The sequence below is a fragment of the Kogia breviceps genome, chromosome X (assembly GCF_026419965.1).
Source record: "Kogia breviceps isolate mKogBre1 chromosome X, mKogBre1 haplotype 1, whole genome shotgun sequence".
Taxonomy (NCBI): Eukaryota; Metazoa; Chordata; class Mammalia; order Artiodactyla; family Physeteridae; genus Kogia; species Kogia breviceps.
The window spans coordinates 31586933-31610097 of NC_081330.1; the positions used below are offsets into that span (position 1 = coordinate 31586933).

General features: G+C 34.7%; 1 protein-coding gene, 1 non-coding gene and 1 pseudogene across 4 annotated transcripts in view; 2 read left to right on the plus strand and 1 right to left on the minus strand.

Annotated features, from left to right (window-relative positions):
• Positions 1-23165, plus strand: part of LRCH2 (leucine rich repeats and calponin homology domain containing 2) — a 94679-nt gene that overhangs the window by 67472 nt on the left and 4042 nt on the right. For 2 of the 3 annotated variants that reach the window (XM_059049662.2, XM_067024017.1), the window contains 8 exons: positions 1254-1302; positions 1381-1497; positions 10020-10064; positions 12684-12734; positions 14978-15035; positions 15799-15911; positions 16093-16230; positions 16380-16457. In XM_059049662.2, coding sequence (XP_058905645.1) covers positions 1254-1302; positions 1381-1497; positions 10020-10064; positions 12684-12734; positions 14978-15035; positions 15799-15911; positions 16093-16230; positions 16380-16457 — 649 coding nt within the window. The remainder of the gene's footprint in view (positions 1-1253; positions 1303-1380; positions 1498-10019; positions 10065-12683; positions 12735-14977; positions 15036-15798; positions 15912-16092; positions 16231-16379; positions 16458-23165) is intronic. The other variant, XM_067024018.1, reaches the window with a different exon arrangement.
• On the minus strand, positions 6965-7198 carry LOC131747724 (ATP synthase subunit f, mitochondrial pseudogene; annotated as a pseudogene).
• LOC131749076 (small nucleolar RNA SNORA35) lies at positions 13066-13194 on the plus strand. Its single transcript, XR_009333188.1, has one exon. It is a non-coding gene; the product is annotated as a small nucleolar RNA SNORA35 (small nucleolar RNA).

The following is a 23165-nucleotide window of genomic DNA, read 5'->3' on the forward strand; positions in this document are numbered from 1 at the left end:
TGCAGCACAGCCAAAATTTTTTAAAAGTCTTTATTTCACCTTCATTTTTGAAAGATATCTTTGCTAGTATAAAATTCTAGGTTGATACTTTTTTTTCTTTTGGTTTTTCTACTGTCTTCTGGATTGCATTGTTTCCTGCGAGAACTCTGTTGTCAGTATTCGTTTCGCTGGACCTATTGTGTCTTTTTTCTCTGGCTGCTTTTTACATTTTCTCTTTATCATTTGCTTTTAATTTGGTTATGAGGTATACTGTTGTAGTTTTCTTCATATTTCTTTTGCTTGGAGTTCATTGAGCTTCTCAAGTTTGTGGGTTTGTTGTTTTCATGAAATTTGAAAATTTGTGGTCTTTATTTATCTTTAAATATCTTTTCTGTCACCTGAGTTATATTATTCTGGAACCCCAATTATATGTATATTAGGCCACTTGAAGTTTCATACAGATCATCTAAAGAAATTATTATTTTTTTTTTAGTTTTTGGTAATGATTTTTTTTTGCATTTATTTTTTTATTTTTTTATTTTTTGAGTGATACATTTTATTTTATTTTTTTAACATCTTTATTTAAGTATAACTGTTTTACAATAGTGTGTTAGTTTCTCCTTTACAACAAAGTGAATCAGTTATACATATACATATGTTCCCATAACTCTTCCTTCTTGTGTCACCCTCCCTCCCACCCTCCCTATCCCACCCCTCTAGGTGGTCACAAAGTGCAGAGGTGAACTCCCTGTGCTATGCTGCAGCTTCCCACTAGCTATCTAATTTACATTTGGTAGTGTGTATATGTCCCTGCCACTCTCTCACATCGTCACAGCTTACCCTTCCCCCTCCCCATATCCTCAAGTCCATGCTCTAGTAGGTCTGTGTTTTATTCCCATCCTACCACTAATCTCTTCATGACATTTTTTTTTTTTAGATTCCATATATATGTATTAGCATACGGTATTTGTTTTTCTCCTTCTGACTTACTTCACTCTGTATGACAGACTCCAGGTCTATCCACCTCATTACAAATAACTCAGTTTCATTTCTTTTTATGGCTGAGTAATATTCCATTGTATATATGTGCCACATCTTCCTTATCCATTCATCTGTTGATGGACACTTAGGTTGCTTCCATGTCCTGGCTATCATAAATAGAGCTGCAATAAACATTTTGGTACATGATAATGATTTTAATATAATAAATATCCTATCTGTGTTTTGACTGTATGTCTTAAGATATACATATTAAGGCATCTTTAATTTTTTAGTGTCTCAGCAGATGAAGTTAATTCACCATTATCACCCCTCACATGGCAGGTAAGAAGAAGTTAAATTACTGTTATATCTAATATTTTGTTTTCATTTATTTAGTTAAAAGAAATTATTTTATTGCAGCCCTTAGAAAGTCAAAAGGATCAAATAGATGAGCAACAGTGGCCAGAATCTCAGCCTATAATCTGGCAGAGTGAAGAAAGGAGGCGGAGCAAACAGATTAGAAAAGAATATTTCAAGGTACTTTATTAAGTTTTAAAATTTACTCTGTAATTATTAGTTTTGATTTTATCCATTTTGTTTTACATTAATATGACAGAATATAACTCTCTAGTTAGATATAGTAGATGTGTTATTTTATCTTGATTTCCTACATGTATGTGGTATACATATATGAGCCAGTTATTTCCATAAAATTTCAGTAATTCAAAATAATTAAGAGTAGATCAGTGTGAATTGTGATTTGCCAGATATTTTACAAGAAATATGAATGTTAGCTACACTGCTAGTTGTAGCAATATGTAACAGTATTTTGAAAGAATTGCCCAAAAAAGGTCCTTCATTGGATCTGTTTCAGTAAAGAGTTGACACATTTTTACAATTAGCATTAAACTGTTTCTATGTAAATAAATGCTATTTACATGATTCTAAAAATGCCTGAAAGCATTTCCCCCCATTTTCTTTTCTTATTACCGTAATATATTTCTTAGGATGGCATTTTATCTTAGATAAATTAAAAGCTCAGACCATCTGAATTATCTCAAATTTCTAGTTAGAAGGGTTTTAATGAAATTTCATTGTGTACACCTTTGTAAATATTGCAATATTGTCTCATTTGTGATTAAGGTCTGCTGTATTTGTAGTGGCCAGTCATTAGAGCTGGAGTAATCTTCAATACTAGTTAGAATTTGTTATTGGAATTTCTGACTCAAATGAACAGTGCAACCAAGCTCCTGCTCTATGCATAGCAAATTTTATTGTTTTTCTGGACCTTTTCTATTTCCCAAAACCTAATTTTTATCTAATAATAAATACATATCTAAATACATAGTTCTAGGTTAAATTATAGGTAATTTGAAGTTTATATCACTAATAAATAGGATTATATTTCATGCTTTTCTCAGTTTGGTAAAAGTGGGTCTCTATGCACTTTGATCGGTTTCCTTATTATGGGAGTGTAACATACATTTGGAAGTAGCATCATATCACCAAAACCAAAATGTTATATGTCTTAGTCTGTGATAAGTTTACTCCTTCAACAAATAATTACTGAATCCTTTTAATGAGCCTTATGTTACCTGGTCAATATGAGAGATAATGAAGAAATAAAAGACATAGGGAAAAAAGGAAAGACATTCTTAGCAGAACCCTGGTCAGTACCCTTTACAAATCTTCAGTTATATTTGCATTCTGGCATTTATTAATTTGTAAATCCCCTCTTTTAGTTTATGGCACTTGAACAAACTCACTAAAGAAAAATTGTTAACAGATAAAACTTAATGAATAACCACATGAATGAATACCACATGAATAATGATGTGGTAGAAATTTTAGTATTTCTAACTAATAAAAGAGATTTGATATTTATTTGATCTATTAGTATAGTAAAAGCATACAAATTCTGGCTGTTTTTCAAAATACTTACATGGCACTTAGTAAGAAGTAAGTGCATTTATTGTCATTCCTGTTTTATAGATGGGGAAATTAAGGCACAGAGAGGCTAAGTAAAATGCTTCAGGCCCCTTAGGTAATAAACAGCTGAGTCAAGACTTGGACTGAGAACCTATGCTATGCTGCCTGTTGATCTGCTGTGGATAGCCTAATATCAAATGAACACACTTTCAGATAAATACAGTTTTATTGTCTTTTAAATATTTTATTGTAACTCAAGTAAACTCCTCAGTAAAGTCTTAATAGAAGCCTCAGTGAACCTTTAAAAAATAGTTATTTGATTTAATAGTATCATTTGTTGATAAATATTTTATTTTTTATGGCTTAAGTATACCTTCCATAATATTACTATTTTATAAGTTGCTAAGAGATCAAAGGAGATAATATTTGAAGAGTCCATAATCATCATTCAACAAATGTTAATTTCTACTATAGTTAATAAAGTTAGGTGCAAAGATAAGCTTCAGTAACTGGGAAATGTTTTAAGGAGACATGTAGTTCTCCTCAATAGTCAGAAGAGGTCAGTGTTAGGACACTGTAAAAAAATAGTCAACAATTTTTTTCCAAAGGTGTTAAAAAAAAATTATAAAACTGAGATACTACTCTCTAAGTGAAGTCAGACTGATTATTCAGATTTGCCAGTATTTTCATGATTAAAATATTATCTATGAAGTGTCTTTCTTTCAAAAAGAAAATTTCTGTTAATCACTTATCTCAAGAATAAAAAGGTTTATTCATAAGATAATAGTATTGAACTTAATTTGGATTTATAGTTAAAGTATACTACTCTAGAGATATATATCAGATTATCACTAAGCTCACTCAGTGATGGCTCCTTTAGCTTTGCTTTGTTATGAAACATACAGACCTTTTGTGCACCTTTATCCTAACATATATAAATGACTGAACCACAGGATTTCTTTGTTAGTGTCCCATGGTAAATTATTCATGATGCTGTTATTTAGAAGAGTTATTGAAAGTGTGTTTGTGTGTGTGTGTGTGTGTGTGTGTGTGTGTGTGTGTGTGTGTGTGAGTGAAATCTAGCTCTCCAGTTTCATAGTTGCTAAGACTGATTTTGGGAGGTATGTTTTTCAGGTAAGCCCCTGAAACTAAATTTTAAAAAGTTTCAACATAATTGGCCAGAGTATGTGAGTAAGAAGATAATTTAGGTCAGATTATATAAGTAAATCATTGTAGGAGAGTTATATTAACTCTTTTAGACTCCTGGCTGCTCTTGTGTAGATTACTATTCTAGTAAATAAAATTTAATGTCATTGTTGCTGAAGTAAAATCACTGCATTTCTCAAAGTAAAGGTATTCCAGAAAATACATTACTTTATTAAAAATCATTTACAGAAATTTATTAATATCATTTGAATAAGGTACACAACAAAGTATGAAAATCTAACCTTTTTTCGATAATGTTCAATGTAAATTAGTAGCTTTAATTTCTTGTAAGAATGACACAAATTTCTAAATGCATTTGATGATTCATTTCTCAATAAAATAGTTTTAAAAATCAGAATAACTATACCAAATTAGTTTTAAGGATTATTTGATTTATTTAAATGCCATATATATTTGTCATCAAATGTATCTCACTACTTTTGTGATAAAACATTATAATGACTCTTAAAATACATATCTGATTTCATAAATATAGTACAATATTTTAATTTAATGGCTAACCCCAAGGAAAATATTTTTGTATATTTTCTCTGACCATGGTTAATTTTATACTGGAATAGGGAAGCCAACTGGGCTTGTGAAATAACCTGATTTGTTCTGAGTCAGAGTTTGTGCACAAGTACTGTCCCTTCTGTGAAATTAATATAAGCTTCAGAGATGAACTGATCTTTGTATTTCTGAACAGGCCTTTATTGTAGTATTTGAATTTAGATATAATAAAACTTCAGTTATTCTGACTAATGTTAATGGAGGACAGCTGAGTTGAATTAGTAAGAAGTTGGACTTATAGAATATTTTAAAATCTATGTATATATTCAGATTTGGATTTTAGGACCTTTAAATATGTGCAGTAATGCAAAACTAAGTATCTTCCTAAGTTTTCATGTATAATAGATATTTAAAATTAGAATAGTAGTTGAGTAACAATAATACAAGTCTCATTATCTGAGTTCTCAACTGTATCATCCTCTGTTTCTTTCCTTTATCAATTATCCGTTCACTCTTCTATGTCCTTTTTCTGTACCTTCCATCTTATAAATGTGCTCAGACCTCTACCATTATCCCTGATTCCCCTTTCAGCTGTTGCCTTATCTCTTTGTTTTCTTCTAGGGCCAAACTTGCCGCTTCTAGATCTGCAGTTTCCAATCACTCCTTAACCCACTGCAGTCTGTCTTTTACCTCCATTTCTCCATTGAAATAGCCCCTCACTAGAGCCTAACATGTACCTACTAATGGCAAAATCTAGTGTAGCATTTGACAGTGATGACCATATCTTCTTCTCAAAACTCCTTGCTTGGTTTCTGCCTCATTTTCCTTCCCTGATTCTTCTTTTTTCTTTTTGATGCTCCTGGCTAATTTTTCTTCTGATTTTTCTTCTGCTTGTTTTTAGGGGTCTCATCTTTTGTTACTCTCTCTGAAGCTTTTATGATTCCAGATGTCTCATATTCTCCTGAGTCTAAAGTTGCATCTCATAACTTTTTTTTCCTGTTCTCTGTACCTGTGTTTCTAATTGTCTGGATGCCATGTATTTCAAATCAGTATGTCTCCCCCTCCTGCCCCATCACCATGGAATTTGCTCCTCCTCTCTGTTCTTTATTTTAGTTAGTAGTGGTATTACCCACCCAGTTCTCTAAGCTCTATACCTCAGTCCTCCTTGATCTTGCTCTCTTTCTTTCTTCTTACCTTATTGGTCACCAGGATGCTAATTATGCATCTTTCTCCAATTCATTACCTCTTCTCCATATCTACTGCCCTTGCTTTTGTTGGAACCCTCATTCTTTCTTGTCTGGGCAATTGTAATAACTTCTTAATGGTCCCCCTTTCTCTAGTTTCACAGTCCTTAGAGAAATCCCTGGCTTAAAATTTTTTATTGGCTCCCCATTATCAATTACATAAAATTTGGACTTTTAAAAAACTTCATGGCCATCCTTACCTACCTCTCTAAGTTTTATTACCTGCCACAATTCACTCGTTACTAGCTACTCTTTTTTACATAGGCTGAGCTTTTTTATTCCTTTGTGCTTTCCTTCTTCTGAGCATGCCCATTCTTTTATTCCTGAAAAATCCCTACTAATCATTTAGGATTTAGGGATGAGAGTATAGCATAGTGGTTAAGAGCTTTGACTTCAGAAATCAAACCACTTTGGTTCCAGTCCTTACTTAGATATCTACTAACTGAGTGACTTTGGCAAATTATCTAATCTTGCTGAGCTTATTATTATTATTATTATCTTCAGATGACTCTAATAGTATCTTCCTTCATAGGATTATTATAACTACTGAATTATTTAATAATATAAAGTGCTTAGAACAGCACTTGCCACAGAGTATACACTAATAAATGTTAGCTTATTATTCACTAAAATGTCATTCTTTTGTTTTTCTACCAGCCATCTTTTTTTAAAATAAATTTATTCATTTTATTTATTTATTTTTGACTGCATTGGGTCTTCATTGCTGTGCACGGGCTTTCTGTAGTTGTGGCGAGTGGGGGCTACTCACTGAGGTGGCTTCTCATTGCGGAACATGGGCTATTGGTGCCTGGGCTTCGGTAGTTGTGGCACGCAGGCTCAGTAGTTGCGGCTCGCGGGCTCTAGAGCACAGGCTCAGTAGTTGTGGCACACGGGCTTAGTTGCTCTGTGGCATGTGGGATCTTCCCGGACCAGGGCTCGAACCCGTGTCCCCTGCACTGGCAGGCGAATTCTTAACCACTGCACCACCAGGGAAGTCCCTACCAGTCATCTTTTTTCAGATGTTAATTCTCAATTAGGATATGAAAGGATTCAGCAAAGATCAGGGCTGCTGGGAAAGAAGGTCATGGTCAGGAATGCAGACTGCATCCTCCTTTTCAGTGGTACTTGCATAACTGCTCATGTTTGAGTTCCTTGTAAGAAAGGCAGTAATTGAAAAGCACATAAGCATGGAAACTCCAGTAGCATACTTGTAATACTCGTAGTAACCTCTTTGAAACTCTTCAGCAGTGCCTTTTGGGGTGAAATTCTGCATCAGTTTCAAGCTTGGGCAGCTCCCCTGTTTTGACATCTATGAGTTTCTTCTCCTTCACTAGTATGACTGATGCCATCTTGGGGTCCTGGTGTTCAACTGTCTAAATGTCATTCTTTTGTTGAAGTAGAACAAGAACAAGTGTCGTCAGTGACATCGTGCCTAAGGATGGCAAATAGGTTTATTCACACATGCCAACTCTATTCATTGGCTATCTGGAACATTGGATTGAAAGTATATTGAGGCTATGTCTGGAATCAGCTGGAAGAGCACCTTGGTGGATTAGTGATAGTTGTCGTAAGTCATAGGAGAGACCGTGGAGGAATTTAGGTCTTGTATTTGTCATCCGTAATGCTGCTCATCCTCCAGTTTGTGGTTGAGCTATCAGGTAGGTTATCTATTTTTCCAAGAGTTATGGAAGATAATGCTGCATAAATAAAGGGGGCCATTAACTAGAACCTTGAATGCCAGGCAGAGAAATTTGGACATAATCTGAAAGTTAGGTTTTTTCAACAGAAGAGTCATGAGTTGCACGTAGTATTTTGAAAAGGTCAATCTACCACTGATTTGCAGGATAATTACTGGCAAGGAGGAATCAGAAGAACTTTAGTGGTTGTCATAACTGTATTTCCTTGATTCCTGCTCCTAAAAACAAGCACTGTTTTACATTCTAGCATTTGTGATATTAAGCATATTACCTCTGTGCCTTAGTATAAAATGGAGATAATATTGGGTTGGCCAAAAAGTGCCTTCGATTTTTAATGAAAAATAAAAGACACATTTTTCATTTTCACCAAGAACTTTATTGAACAACATATTCACTTTTTGTTCCACTACTTTTTGCCATTTTTCAGGCAACTTCATAATTCCATCTTCCCAAAACTTTTTATCTTTTTGAGCGAATAACTGTTCCAGGTGCCTTTTACAGTTTTCCAGGGACTTGAAATTTTTTCCGTTAAGAGAATTTTGTAAAGACCTAAATAAATGGAAACCCAAAGGTGCAATGTCTGAATATGGCGGATGAATCAGAACTTCCCAGCCAAGCTGTAACAGTTTTCACCTGGTCATCAAAGAAACATACAGTCTTGCGTTATCCTGATAGAAGATGATGTGTTTTCTGTTGACTAATTCTGGATGCTTTTCGTTGAGTGCTGCTTTCAGTTGGTCTAATTGGGAGCAGTACTTGTTGGAATTAATCATTAGGTTTTCTGGAAGGAGCTCATAATAGAGGACTCCCTTCCAATCCCACCATATACACAACATCACCTTCTTTGGTTGAAGACCAGCCTTTGGCATGGTTGGTGGTGTTTCATTTCACTTGCCCCACGATCTCTTCCATTCCACGTTATTGTACAGTATCCACTTTTTATCTCCTGTCACAATTTGTTTTAAAAATGAAACGTTTTTGTTACGTTTAAGTAGAGAATCACATGCAGAAATACTGTCAAGAAGGTTTTTTTCACTTAACTTACGTGGAACCCAAACATCAAAGCGATTAACAGAACCAAGTTGGTGCAAATGATTTTCAACACTTGATTTGGATATTTTGAGTATGTCAGCTATCTCCTGCGTGGTATAACGTTGAGTGTTCTCAATTAATGTCTCAATTTGATCGCTATCAACTCCAATTGGTCTACCCGACCGTGGAGCATCGTCCAGCGAGAAATCTCCAGCACAAAACTTCTCAAACCACTTTTGACACGTTCGATCAGTCACAACACCTTGACCATACACTGCACAAACCTTTTTTTGCATTTTGGTTGCGTTTTTACCTTTCTTAAAATAATAAAGCATAATATGCTGAAAATGTTGCTTTTTTGTTCCATCTTTAATATTAAAATGGCTATACAAAAATTTACCAATTTTGATGTCTTTTTTAAAATGCAAACTGATATGACAGCTGTCACATACAGTCTAACAAAATTGTTTTGAATGAAGTTAAAGACAACTAAGTGCTGCTAGAGCCATCTTACGGAAAAAACTGAATGAACCTTTTGGCCAACCCAGTACTATTTACCTCAGGGTTGTTAAGGATATTAAATGGGTTCATACATGTAACACACTTCAATCACTGCCCGGTGTATAGTAAGCACTAGTAGAAGTGTTATTATCACTGTTACTGTTTTTGTATAGTCAACATATACATTTAATGTAGTATTGTTTTTAACCTAAGATCAGTAGGTTTCTTAAAAATGGATGACATTTTTGAATGGTGAGATTACAGGCTAGGTGTGAGATAGTGGGGCCTAGAATAGAATAATATTTGAGAGAATTCAGAGGAAGTAAGTCTGAGAGAGATTACAGAAAGAATTGACTTCTTGATGTTTTGTAAATAGTGAATTAAGAACAAGGAGGGGGCTTCCCTGGTGGCGCAGTGGTTGAGAATCCGCCTGCTGATGCAGGGGACATGGGTTCACACCCCGGTCCGGGAAGATCCCACATGCTGCGGAGCGGCTGGGCCCGTGGGCCATGGCCACTGAGCCTGTGCGTCAGGAGCCTGTGCTCTGCAACGGGAGAGGCCACAACAGTGAGAGGCCCACGTACCACAAAAAAAAAAAAAAGAACAAGGAGGATTTAAGACAGCACTCAGAGAGCAAACCTGAATGAATGGGAAATGGATTGGTTTAGGAAGGAAATGTTACTTGATGTATGTACTTAGAACAATGCCTTGCACATAGAAAGTACTGTTTTGTGTTAGCTATTAGTAAGTAGTAGGACTGTTTAAACTGGTTATGTAATTAAACAGTTAATTTATCTTTACATATAATTTACATTTTATATATAATTTAGATAATTTAATAAAAGTACCAAAATGTGAATAAATGTCATATATAATTTACTAGTTAGAGAATTTATTTGTTCAAGGAAAAATAAAATAATGTGATTTAAATATTTTTCAGTATAAATCATCAAGGAAGAGTTCAAGTGGCAATGAAAACGATGAGGTGAGAAAAGAGGGTAATATTAGCAATTGTTTAAAATATTTACTTTGAAATGTAGTTGGCTCAATCAGAGTAAAATGTAATTCATGTTTCAGTTTGTTATTGAATTAATGCACAAGTTTTCTCCAATAATAAAAACTGAGCATCATTAGACAATTATTAATTTAATTATGTAATTTCCATCTGTCCTTTGTAGTTCAGCTTTAGAATTTTGTTAACATTCATCTTGAAACTAATTTAAAAGTTTTACATTTTCCTATATTTTATCTTCTTAAATCAACCTGGTGGTCAATTGAGATTTTTCCTTTTTAATTTATTAATCTCTTTTCACAGCTCTGTATACTATTTCAACACTTAAAATTAAATTTCTACAGTTTGTGCATAACTATAAATTTTTCTACCTCATCATTTTAAGCTGTACAGCAGCCTGGCATTTTTGAAATGATACAGTCTCATCACCATGAATACTTAAGCTTTGTGTTTTTTTGTTTGGAAGGATTGGTAATTCATTTGATGTTGGATACTTGGCAGGGCTTCTGAAAACTCCTTTAATTTTAGGAAATGGAATCACCAAAAAAAGTTTGTTGTACCTGAGCTAGAAGTTCAGTTTGGATATTTTCCCTGTCCCTTTATATATTATATCCACTTTGGTCCTGCCTGCTTCAATATCTAATCAGTTACCAAAACCTTTTTTTTTTTTTTTTGATACAGAAATATTTTGAATACATTCCCCACCTGCATTTCTGCTATTTCTGCTCTGGCACAGGCCCTCCTCATTTCTTGCCTATATTACTGCAATAGCATTCTTGATTGATCTTCTCCCTTTCTCCAGTCCATTCACCTCTCTGCTGCCAATGATTGTTTCAAAGAACACAAATATGATCAGGCCATTCCCTTGCTTAGAAACCTTCACTGTCTCCTCATCACTTAGAAGATAAATTCAAGGTCCTTCTTCATTAAGCTCCTGCTTACCACATCAGCCTCAACTCAAGATTTGTCTTCCTTTCACCATACTGTCCAAAAATGTGGAATTACAAGGCTTTCTGCACTCATCCTTACATTTATTGCTTCTTTTTTTTAAACATCTTTATTGGAGTATAATTGCTTTACAATGTTGTATTAATTTCTGCTGTAAAACAAAGTGAATCAGCTGTATGCATACATCTATCCCCATATCCCCTCCCTCTTGAGGCTCCCTTCCACCTTCCCTATCCCACCCCTCTAGGTCGTCACAAAGCACCGAGCTGATCTCCCTGTGCTATGCAGCAGCTTCTCACTAGCCATCATTTTACATGTGGTAGTGTATATATGTCAGTGCTACTCTGTCACTTCGTCCCAGCCTCCCCTTCCCCCTCCCTGTGTCCTCAAGTCCATTCTCTACGTCTGCGTCTTTATTCCTGTCCTGCCTCTAGGTTCTTCAGAAACATTTTTTTAATTATTCCATATATATGTTTTAGCATACGGTATTTGGTTTTCTCTTTCTGACTTACTTCACTCTGTATGACAGACTCTAGGCCCATCCACCTCACTACAAATAACTCAATTTCATTTCTTTTTATGGTGAGTAATATTCCATTGTATATATATGTGCCACATCTTCTTTATCCATTCATCTGTCGATGGACATTTATGTTGCTTCCATGTCCTGACTGTTATTGCTTCTGTGCCTTTGTCCTTGTTGTCCTCTCATCTTGGAATATTGTTAAACATCTACTCAGTTTTTTAGTTTCTCAGGAAACTTGATTTTATCCACCACCCCCACTGTTTCCCCAAGTGCCCCTTATCTGTGCCTCATAATATATCATGCATAGCTCTATCCTTATACTGAGAAGGTTGTACTACCCATGTAAATGAATCTATTTTCCCCCTAGACTGAGAGATCCTTGGGTGGATGATATTTTACTAAATTTCAGTGTTCCCAGTGTCTAGCACCAGTGTCTGACATATAGTAGATAGTAATCATTTGTTGATGATGAATACATGTCCTCTGTGGTATGCATATTCAAGATTAAATGTTAAGAATTTTGTATTTGTTTAGTAGTAGTCATTGAAAAAACATGGACCATTTAGTAGTATTTTATGCAATTCAATTAATTCTATGTCATTATTTCTAAGCCTGTGTTAGATACACATAATTTTCCAGGTAAATGTTATTATTTGGCGTGATGGAATTTTTGCATGCTTCCATGTACCTGTCTCAGATTGTAACATATTGTTGCCGTTTCCCATCAGGAATTAATCTTAACACATGGCTATTTTCTAAGAAATATAGAAAGGCTTTTCATTTGTGATATTTAAAGGAAATAAATTTATAAGAAAATATTTGATGTAAGTAGATACTACTTCTAAAACTTTAAAGGGCTTATGAATCACCTGAGGATGTTACTGAAATACAGATTCTGATTCAGTAGGTCTTGGGTGGGGCCTGCTGCATTTCTAACAAGCTCCCAGAGGATGCTGATGCTACTGGTCCACAGACCACACTTTGGCAAGGTGGTAGATGGCATTTTCCAGATTCTTCCTCTAGTAGTTAATCAAAAATTTTTCAGTTTTCCTTTTATATGTCTAAATCATCATTCATATTTTAATTTCATCTTTCATCTTCTTGTTTTTATATTTTAGCAAGACAGTGATAATGCTAATATGTCACCACAATCTCCAGTATCATCTGAGGTACAAGTTCTGTTTTTAAATGTGTTTACATAGGTTTCTTTGTCTCTTCGCTCTAACCTCATCTTTCTTTTTTTTAAATGTAATTTATTCACCCATATTTAAAAACCCATAGTAGGTTAATTTATACAAACCTAGCCTATAAAAAATTCTGAGAACACCATATTTTTGAAAAAATATTAATAATCAATATCATTTAAATTAGTTATTGAAAAATGCCTATAGATCATAGAAAATAATTCACTTTATAAATTTTTTATGTTTTATAATTCATCCATATTTTGAAATCAATGATAAGAACAGCTTTCAGATTTTAAATTTGAAAAAAGTACTTCAGCATTGTGCAATGGCCTTTGGTTTTTCTCATAACCAATTAGGTCTGAAAGCAATGCAAGAAAAACTTCCTTTTTCCACGAGAAACATCCCTGTAGTGGGTTGTTCCTATCGACAGGAGGGTACACCTTTCCTACCATCTTAGACCTAAGGAGGAGCATGGGGAGAAGGGGTAGATGAAAGTTAGAGTTTCTGAGATCTCAACCAAATACTCTGGTGGTTTGAATGATTAACCCTTCTAATTTAGTTAAACCTATTGCTTCACAATAGGAGATAAATTTTAAAAATTCTAAACAGTATCTCTTCTACTTCAGATTACTTTAGTATTCTAAAAGTGTATTGGCATTAGTGAATAGATGATTATGCATTCATTTGGTGAATTCAGAAATTTTTCTAAACGTTTGGATGATCCAAATTCACCACATAATTTTGGTTAATTAGCCAGTATTTCATTTTATATAGGTGGTGTTAATTTTTTAAAAAGCCAGGATTCTTTGACTATTGTTTTGGGTGAGTTGCATTATAAAACTTTTAAATGGATGTGGACATTAATTTTATAAACATGTTTCTAAATTATTTATATGGCAGGAAAATGGTTTGCATTCTTTTAGAAAATAATTTAAATTAGGATACCCTAAAATTAGTCTTTGTCACATACTTTTGTAAATCCTTTTTTTACTTTCAGTTATAACAAATGTAAGTGCTGCCTTATTTAACTAGGTACTTTAAGATTTTATGATCTATGCTCATGGGGAGAGTATCAGTACCAGTTTTCTCAAATAAATTATATTGCTTTTATAATACATTTTTCCTTACATTTGGATAAGTGAAAATTTTGTCTGGAAATTCATAACACTTTAACCGAAGTAATCAAGACAAACAGGCTTGTAGAGGGATAGGGTGGTGAGCATGTATTTTAGTAACTCAACTGACTTTCAACTTGAACTGCTTATCATATGTTAATCAGAAAATTAAGAGAGTTAACAGAATTCTGATTGTTTTAGTTTCATCTGTGAAAGGAAACTGATACAAACAATTAGTATAGTGCTTTATTATTAGCAAAGTGCTTGCCTGTACATTTAAACCTAAGAGCAGTCCCATGAACTGAGTAGTATCCTCATCATTTTACAGCTGCAGAGACTGATAACTTTTCCTAAAGACTTCAGTCAATAAATGGTAGAGAAGTGACTGAAGCCCGAACTCTAGCTACTTCAGTTGTTGTACAGATTAAATAAGATGCTGCTAAAATTACATTATCTTTTCATCTTATAATTTACAAAGTGCTTTCTTTAAGTTATCTCACTTAATCTTTACAACATCCCATTTTAAAGATGAAGAAACAGTTACAGAGAAATTAAATGTTTTGCTCAAGGCTTAGCCTAAACTTTCTGACACTAAGTTCAGATTTTTAAAATATACCACAGTTCTTTCCAAAGCACACTACTGTGTGAAAGCACTTTGAAACAATGTGCATTCAGATAGAAGAAATAATACTTTTATTATCTATTACTCTGCAGCCCCTGTTAGTATGAATGTGTATATTTGCCTCAGATTATCCACTAAGGGTCAAGTCCATAGTAGGTACTGAATAAGTTTTACTAATTTCACTAATCTTTTCATTGAAGCTTTTTTTCATTTTGGGGGAGACTTTAATCTGTTTCTTCATTCAAAAAATATTTTATATACTTCAATAATTTTCTTTTTCATTTTCCTTATACTATGAGGGAGAAGTCAATTAGCAAATATTTATAGACCTTTTAAAAGTGAAATATATCAATTTGAATTGAAATGCAGTTTACCTTTCTCTACTACACTAATCATGGAAAAAAATACTTCTCAAAATTGGAATGGATATGAATAACTACCTTGATTATTTTGAAAGAAAAGAGGTTTTATTTGTTTTTTGTTTTTAGGAATATGATAGAACTGATGCTTTTTCACATGGTCCCTTTGGCTTGAAGCCTAGATCAGGTAAATATATATTCTGCAAATAAAATTTATTGGCTATATATGAAACTAGAGTTTCTCAGCTTAAATGGGATTGATTCCATAGTTTTAAGTACACATAGATTCTTTCCCCTCTCCTAAAAGTAATTTTCTCTTAACCTTATTTGTCTTTCCAATTCCCATTCCCCATTTCTTTCTTCCTCTTTACTTTCAAGCTCCTGAAACCTCAGCTTTTTGCCTTAGATATACTGCAGTCTTATTTCTACTCTACTGTGACTGCTATTAGAATGACCACTCTGCCAGCAGACCAAACACTGTTTGAAATTATAGCACTCCATTATATTGTGGTTTTAAAAAGGGATCTTTTCGCATTTGGCAAGCCCAAAAGAAAATGGATCCATGTTACTTGGCAAGGTATTGAATTATAGTTTTTATTTGTGAATAACTGTATTGACCTTCAAGAATAATTTCCTTTCTCTTTAAAGATAATAAAGGCTGATTTGTGTTCAGTAATAATTCTTAACCTGGATCATAAGTTTCTAATAATATATGTTTAAGTAAGAACATGTATAGGTGGTAGAAATTGTTACACTTGTCTTCCCTGTTGCTTTCAATTATGCAGATAAGCAGATTTCAGTTATATTCTGTAAAAAATATTTAGAATTTATTAATAATAATAGTGTTTTATGTCATTTTGTTCTGGTTCTTTTTATCATGTCTCTTTCCCCACCGATGGTTGATCCTTCCTGTTAGCTTTGTAATAAGGTAGGAAATTTTTGTTTTATAGCTTTTAGCCGCTCATCTCGTCAGGAATATGGGGCAGCAGATCCAGGTTTTACAATGAGAAGAAAGATGGAGCATCTACGGGAAGAAAGAGAGCAAATACGACAACTTCGCAATGTAAGTCATATTGACCTTTCAAGTCTGCTTTATAGAAATGGGTTTAATGTGGAAAATTAACAAAGTATGTTTTATTTTCAGTACTCTTTAAAATTTTAGATTACATAATGATTAGTTGTATAAATATATAACATATATGTTTAGATAGAATATCTGTGATTTACACCCATTTCTTTTGTAGAATCTCGAATCCAGGTTAAAAGTAATTTTGCCTGATGACATTGGAGCTGCACTGATGGATGGGGTTGTTCTTTGCCATTTAGCCAATCACATAAGGCCACGCTCTGTAGCTAGTATTCATGTGCCATCACCAGCAGTGGTAAGTTTTGTCTGCAATTTGTTAGTTCTCTAAAGGAAGATAGAGCTTCTTGAAACAATCTTTAAATAATATACTTCAATGAATTTAATTTTCAGTTATTAATTTTGTATAAATATACCTGAAAATATACCTTTTTTTTTACTTTACAGCCTAAACTTAGCATGGCAAAATGTCGAAGAAATGTAGAAAATTTTCTTGATGCTTGTAAAAAGTTGGGTGTCTCACAGGTAATTATTTTTTTAACAACATGATCATTTAAATATTAATTTATTGCATGCAAACTGGATTCTTCTTCACAGTAGGAATGAGTAATGCTTTCTGAACATGAAAATGAATACCTTCCCTTGGTACCTTCTACTGAGTCCCAGCTTTAACTGTAACAGCTATCTAATGAATGATTTTAAGCTGCTTATAAAGTAATTGTAGAAATGGTTTCAGTTTTTCACCATTGAGGGTGATGTTGGCTGTGGGTTTGTCATATATGGCCTTCATTATGTTGAGGAAAGTTCCCTCTCTGCCTACTTTCTGCAGGGTTTTTATCATAAATGGGTGTTGAATTTTGTTGAAAGCTTTCTCTGCATCTATTGAGATGATCATATAGTTTTTCTCCTTCAACTTGTTAATATGGTGTATCACATTGATTGATTTGTGTATATTGAAGAATCCTTGCATCCCTGGGATAAACCCCACTTGATCATGGTGTATGATCCTTTTTATGTGCTGTTGGCTTCTGTTTGCTAGTATTTTGTTGAGGAGTTTTGCATCTATGTTCATCAGTGATATTGGCCTGTAGTTTTCTTTCTTTGTGACATCTTTGTCTGGTTTTGGTATCAGGGTGATGGTGGCCTTGTAAAATGAGTTTGGGAGTGTTCCTCCCTCTGCTATATTTTGGAAGAGTTTGAGAAGGATAGGTGTTAGCTCTTCTCCAAATGTTTGATAGAGTTCACCTGTGAAGCCATCTGGTCCTGGGTTTTTGTTTGTTGGAAGATTTTTAATCACAGTTTCAATTTCAGTGCTTGTGATTGGTCTGTTTATATTTTCTATTTCTTCCTGATTCAGTCTTGGCAGGTTGTGCATTTCTAAGAATTTGTCCATTTCTTCCAGGTTTTCCATTTTATTGGCATAGAGTTGCTTGTAGTAATCTCTCATGATCTTTTGTATTTCTGCAGTGTCAGTTTTTACTTCCCCTTTTTCATTTCTAATTCTATTAATTTGAGGCTTTTTCCCTTTTTTTTTTTTTTTTTTTGTGGTATGCGGGCCTCTCACTGCTGTGGCCTCTCCCGTTGCAGAGCACAGGCTCCGGACACGCAGGCTCAGCGGCCATGGCTCACGGGCCCAGCTGCTCTGCGGCATGTGGGATCTTCCTGGACCGGGGCACGAACCTGTGTCCTCTGCATCGGCAGGCGGACTCTCAACCACTGTGCCACCAGGGAAGCCCTTCCCTTTTTTTCTTGATGAGTCTGGCTAATGGTTTATCAATTTTGTTTATCTTCTCCAAGAACCAGCTTTTAGTTTTACAGATCTTTGCTATTGTTTCCTTCATTTCTTTTTCATTTATTTCTGATCTGATCTTTATGATTTCTTTCCTTCTGCTAACTTTGGGGTTTTTTTGTTCTTACTTCTCTAATTGCTTTAGGTGTAAGGTTAGGTTGTTTATTTGAGATGTTTCTTGTTTCTTAAGGTAGGACTGTATTGCTCTAAACTTCCCTCTTAGAACTGCTTTTGCTGCATCCCTTAGGTGTTGGGTCGTCGTGTTTCCATTGTCATTTGTTTCTAGGTATTTTTTTCATTTCCTCTCTGATTTTTTCAGTGATCTCTTTGTTATTAAGTAGTGTATTGTTTAGCTTCCAACTGTTTGTATTTTTTTACAGATATTTTCCTGTAATTGATATCTAGTCTCATAGCGTTGTGGTCAGAAAAGATACTTGATATGATTTCATTTTTCTTAAATTAACCAAGGCTTGATTTGTGACCCAAGATATGATCTGTCCTGGAGAATGTTCCATGAGCAATTGAGAAGAATGTGTATTTTGTTGTTTTTGGATGGAATGTCCTATAAATATCAATTAAGTCCATCTTGTTTAATGTACCAAATAAAGCTTGTGTTTCCTTATTTATTTTCATTTTGGATAATCTGTCCATTGGTGAAAGTGGGATGTTAAAGTCCCCCACTATGATTGTGTTACTGTTGATTTCCCCTTTTATGGCTGTTAGTATTTGCCTTATGTATTGAGGTGCTCCTATGTTGGGTGCATAAATATTTACAATTGTTATATCTTCTTCTTGGATTGATCCCTTGATCATTACGTAGTGTCCTTCTTTGTCTCTTATAATGTCTTTGTTTTGTAGTCTATTTTGTCTGCTATGAGAATTGCTGCTCCAGCTTTCTTTTGATTTCCATTTGCGTGGAATATCTTTTTACATCCCCTCACTTTCAGTCTGTATGTGTCCCTAGGTCTCAAGTGGGTCTCTTGTGGACAGTATATATATGGGTCTTGTTTTTGTATCCATTCAGCCAGTCTGTGTCTTTTGGTGGGAGCATTTAATCCATTTATATTTAAGGTAATTATCAATATGTATGTTCTTATTACCATTTTCTTAATTGTTTTGTGTTAGTTATTGTAGGTCTTTTCCTTCTCTTATGTTTCCTGCCTAGAGAAGTTCCTCTAGCATTTGTTGTAAAGCTGCCTTGGTGGTGCTGAATTCTCTTAGCTTTTGCTTGTCCATAAAGGTTTTAATTTCTACATCAAATCTGAATGAGATCCTTGCTGGGTAGAATAATCTTGGTTGTAGGTTTTTCTCCTTCATCACATTAAATGTGTCCTGCCACCCCCTTCTGGCTTGCAGAGTTTCTGCTGAAAGATCAGCTGTTAACCTTATGGGGATTCCCTTGTGTGTTATTTGTTGTTTTTGCCTTGCTGCTTTTAATATTTTTTCTTTGTATTTAATTTTTGATAGTTTGATTAATATGTGTCTTGGTGTGTTTCTCCTTGGATTTATCCTGTATGGGACTCTCTGTGCTTCCTCGACTTGATTAACTATTTCCTTTCCCATATTAGGGAAGTTTTCAACTATAATCTCTTCAAAGATTTTCTCAGTCCCTTTCTTTTTCTCTTCTTCTTCTGGGACCCCTATAATTCGAATGTTGGTGTGTTTAATGTTGTCCCAGAGGTCTCTGAGACTGTCCTCAATTCTTTTCATTCTTTTTTCTTTATTCTGCTCTGTAGTAGTTATTTCCACTGTTTTATCTTCCAGGTCACTTATCTGTTCTTCTGCCTCAGTTATTCTGCTGTTGATCCCTTCTAGAGAATTTTTAATTTCATTAATTGTGTTGTTCATCACTGTTTGTTTGCTCTTTAGTTCTTCTAGGTCCTTGTTAAATGTTTCTTGTATTTTCTCCATTCTATTTCCAAGATTTTGGATCATCTTTACTATCATCATTCTGAATTCTTTTTCAGGTAGACTGCCTATTTCCTCTTCAGTTGTTAGGTCTGGTGAGTTTTTTTCCTTGCTCCTTCATCTGCTGTGTGTTTCTCTGTCTTCTCATTTTGCTTCACTTACTGTGTTTGGGGTCTCCTTTTTGCAGGCTGCAGGTTCGTATTTCCCCTTGTTCTTGGTGTCTGTCCCCAGTGGCTAAGGTTGGTTCAGTGGGTTGTGTAGGCTTCCTGGTTGAGGAGACTAATGCCCCTGTTCTGGTGGTTGAGGCTGGATCTTGTCTTTCTGGTGGGTAGGTCCACATCTGGTGGTGTGTTTTGGGGTGTCTGTGACCTTATTATGATTTTAGGAAGCCTCTGCTAATGGATGGGGTTGTGTTCCTGTCTTGCTAGTTGTTTGGCATAGGGTGTCCAGCACTGTAGCTTGCTGGTCTTTGAGTGGAGCTGGGTCTTGGTGTTGAGATGGAGATCTCTGGGAGATCTTTGCCGTTTGATATTACATGGAGCTGGGTGGTCTCTTGTGGACCAGTGTCCTGAACTTGGCTCTCCCACCTCAGAGGCACAGCCCTGATGCCTGGCTGGGGCACTAAGAGCCTGTCATCCACATGGCATGAAACTCCAGAACTCCACACTCCTGAGGCCCCTCTCTGGATGTGCCACCTCTCCCCTTCCGTGCAGGTCCAGTTAATTTTTATATATGTTGAAAAGTATGGATTGAAGTTTTTTTTTTTTAGGTCTGGGATTGGGCACACACATTGGGTTTTTTTTTTTAACATTATTGAGATATAATTAACATACCATAAAATTCACCCATTTAAAGTGTATAATTTAATGGTTTTTAGTGTAGTCACAGAGTTGGGCAGCAGTCTAAATGTAGAATATTTTTATCACTTCAGAAAGAAACCTCTTAGCTGTTAACAGTCCCTCTCCTGTTCTATCTCTATGAATTTTCCTATTCTGGACATCACATATTAATGACATCATATGTTATGGGGTCTTTTGTGTCTGGTTTCTTTCATTTAGTATAATACTCTCAAGGTTCATCCATGTTGTAGCATGAAGCAGTACAGACATACCCAGTTTTATTGCACTTCACTTTATTGTGCTTCACAGATACTGCATTTTTTACGAATTGAAGGTTTGTGGCAACCCTGCATTGTCAGATGATGATTAGCATTTTTTAGCAAGAAAGTATTTTTTAATTAAGGTTTTTTTTAAGACATAATATTATTGCACACTAATAGACTACAGTATAATGTAAATATAACTTTTATATTCACTATGAAACAAAAGTTCATGTGACTTACTTTATTGTAATATTTGCTTTATTTTGGTGATCTAGAACTGGAGTCTCTATCTCTGAAATATGGCTCTACTTCATTTTTTAGGGCTCTATGTATATACCACAGTTTGTTTACCATTCATCAGTTGATGGATATTAGGGCTGTTTCCACTCATTGTTTATTATGAATAATGCTGCTCTGAACATTCATGAACATGTTTTTGTTTGAAAACGTTTTAATTCCCTTAGTTAACTAGGTTATATGGTAGTTTATATGGTTGCTCTATGCTGGATTATATGGTAGTTCTACGTTTATCTTTCTGAGGAACTGCTAAGTTATTTTCCGATTTACATTACCACCAGCAATGTATGAAGGTTCTAATTTCTCTGCATCCTCACCAACAATTTTTATTGTCTACCTTTTTGATTCTAGTCATCCTAGTGGGTCTGACGTGGTCTCATTGTGGGTTTGTTTGTTTGTTTGTTTTAAAAAATATTTATTTATTTATTTGGCTGCACCGGGTCTTAGTTGCAGCATGCAGGATCTAGTTCCCTGACCGGGGATCGAACCTGGGCCCCCTGCACTGGGAGCACGGAGTCTTAACTGCTGGACCACCAGGGAAGTCCCATTGTGGTTTTGGTTAGCATTTCCTTAATGATTAATGATGTTGGGCATCTTTTTGTATGCCTGTTGACTATTTGTATATATTCTTTGGAGAAATGTCTTTTGAAATTCTGTGCTCATTTGTTAATTGAATTAGTCACCTTTTTATTATTAAGTTCTTTATATATTCCAGATACAAGTTCCTTATGAGATATATGATTCTAGTTTGCTGAGAGTTCTTACCACAAATGGATGTTGAATTTTGTCAAGTGCTTTTTCTACATCTACTGAGTCAACATATTTTTTCTTTTACAACATTGTGAATTACATTGGTTGATTTTCAGATATTAACTCAAACCTGGCCTGCTGGGATAAACCCCACTTGGTCATGATGGATTTTGTTGCTGTTATTTTTATATTGGATTCAGTTTGCTAAAATTTTGTTTAGCCCTTTTACATCTATGTTAATGGGGTTATTAGTCTTCTCTTTTCTTTCTTTTAATGGTTTTGCCTGGTTTTGGTGTCAAGTAATGCTGACCGTGGAACATGTTAGGAAGTATTACCTGCTCTTCACTTTTCTTGAAGATTTTGGGTAGAATTACTATTATTTCTTTATTAAATATTTAGTCAAATTCATTATTGAACCTTGAAACCATCTAGGCAAGGGGTTTTCTTTGTGGGAAATTATTTTTTGTTTGTTTGTTTATTTGTTTGGGGTTTTTTTTGTGGTATACGGGCCTCTCACTGTTGTGGCCTCTCCCGTTGCGGAGCACAGGCTCCGGACACATAGGCTCAGCGGCCATGGCTCACGGGCCCAACCGCTCCGTGGCATGTGGGATCTTCCCGGACCGGGGCACGAACCCGTGTCCCCTGCATCGGCAGGCAGATTCTCAACCACTGCGCCACCAGGGAAGCCCTGTGGGAAAGTTTTTAACTACAATTCAATTTCTTTAATACATATAGTGCTATTCTAGTTTTCTATTTCTTCTTGTATGAGCTTTGGTATACTGTGTCTTTCAAAGAATTTGTCCATTTCATGTAGTTTGTCAAACTTATTGTTATAATGTTGTGTATAATGTCCCCCTTATTGTCATTTTAGTATTTGTAGACTCTCTTGTGGTGTCACTTCTTTTATTCCTGATATTGGTAATTCTTTTATTTTCTCTCTTTTTTGTGATTAATCTAGCTGGGGATTTATTAATTTAAAAAAATTTTCTCAATGAACTAATATTTGGTTTCATTGATTTTTTTTTGCTATTATTTTCTGTTTTTTAATTTTATTGTTTTCTTCTCTCATCTTCATTATTTCCTTCTTTATGCTTACCATTGGTTTAATTTGCTTTTCTTTTCCTAGTTTCTAAGATGAGAGCTGAGGTCATTGATTTGAAACCTGTTTTTCTTTTCTAATATATATTTTAGTGGTTTTTTGAATAAATAAGCAAAATATTAGGGGGGCAACAAATGTTGCAGTGAAAATGGAGTGAGAAGATAGTTTTTGAGAACTCTTGATAAATGGGATATTATCAGTAGTATTTGGTGATTGACTTATGGGAGTAAGGAAGAAAGAGACTATTATGATTCCCAGGTTTATGTTGAGAGAGATTGAATAGTGTAT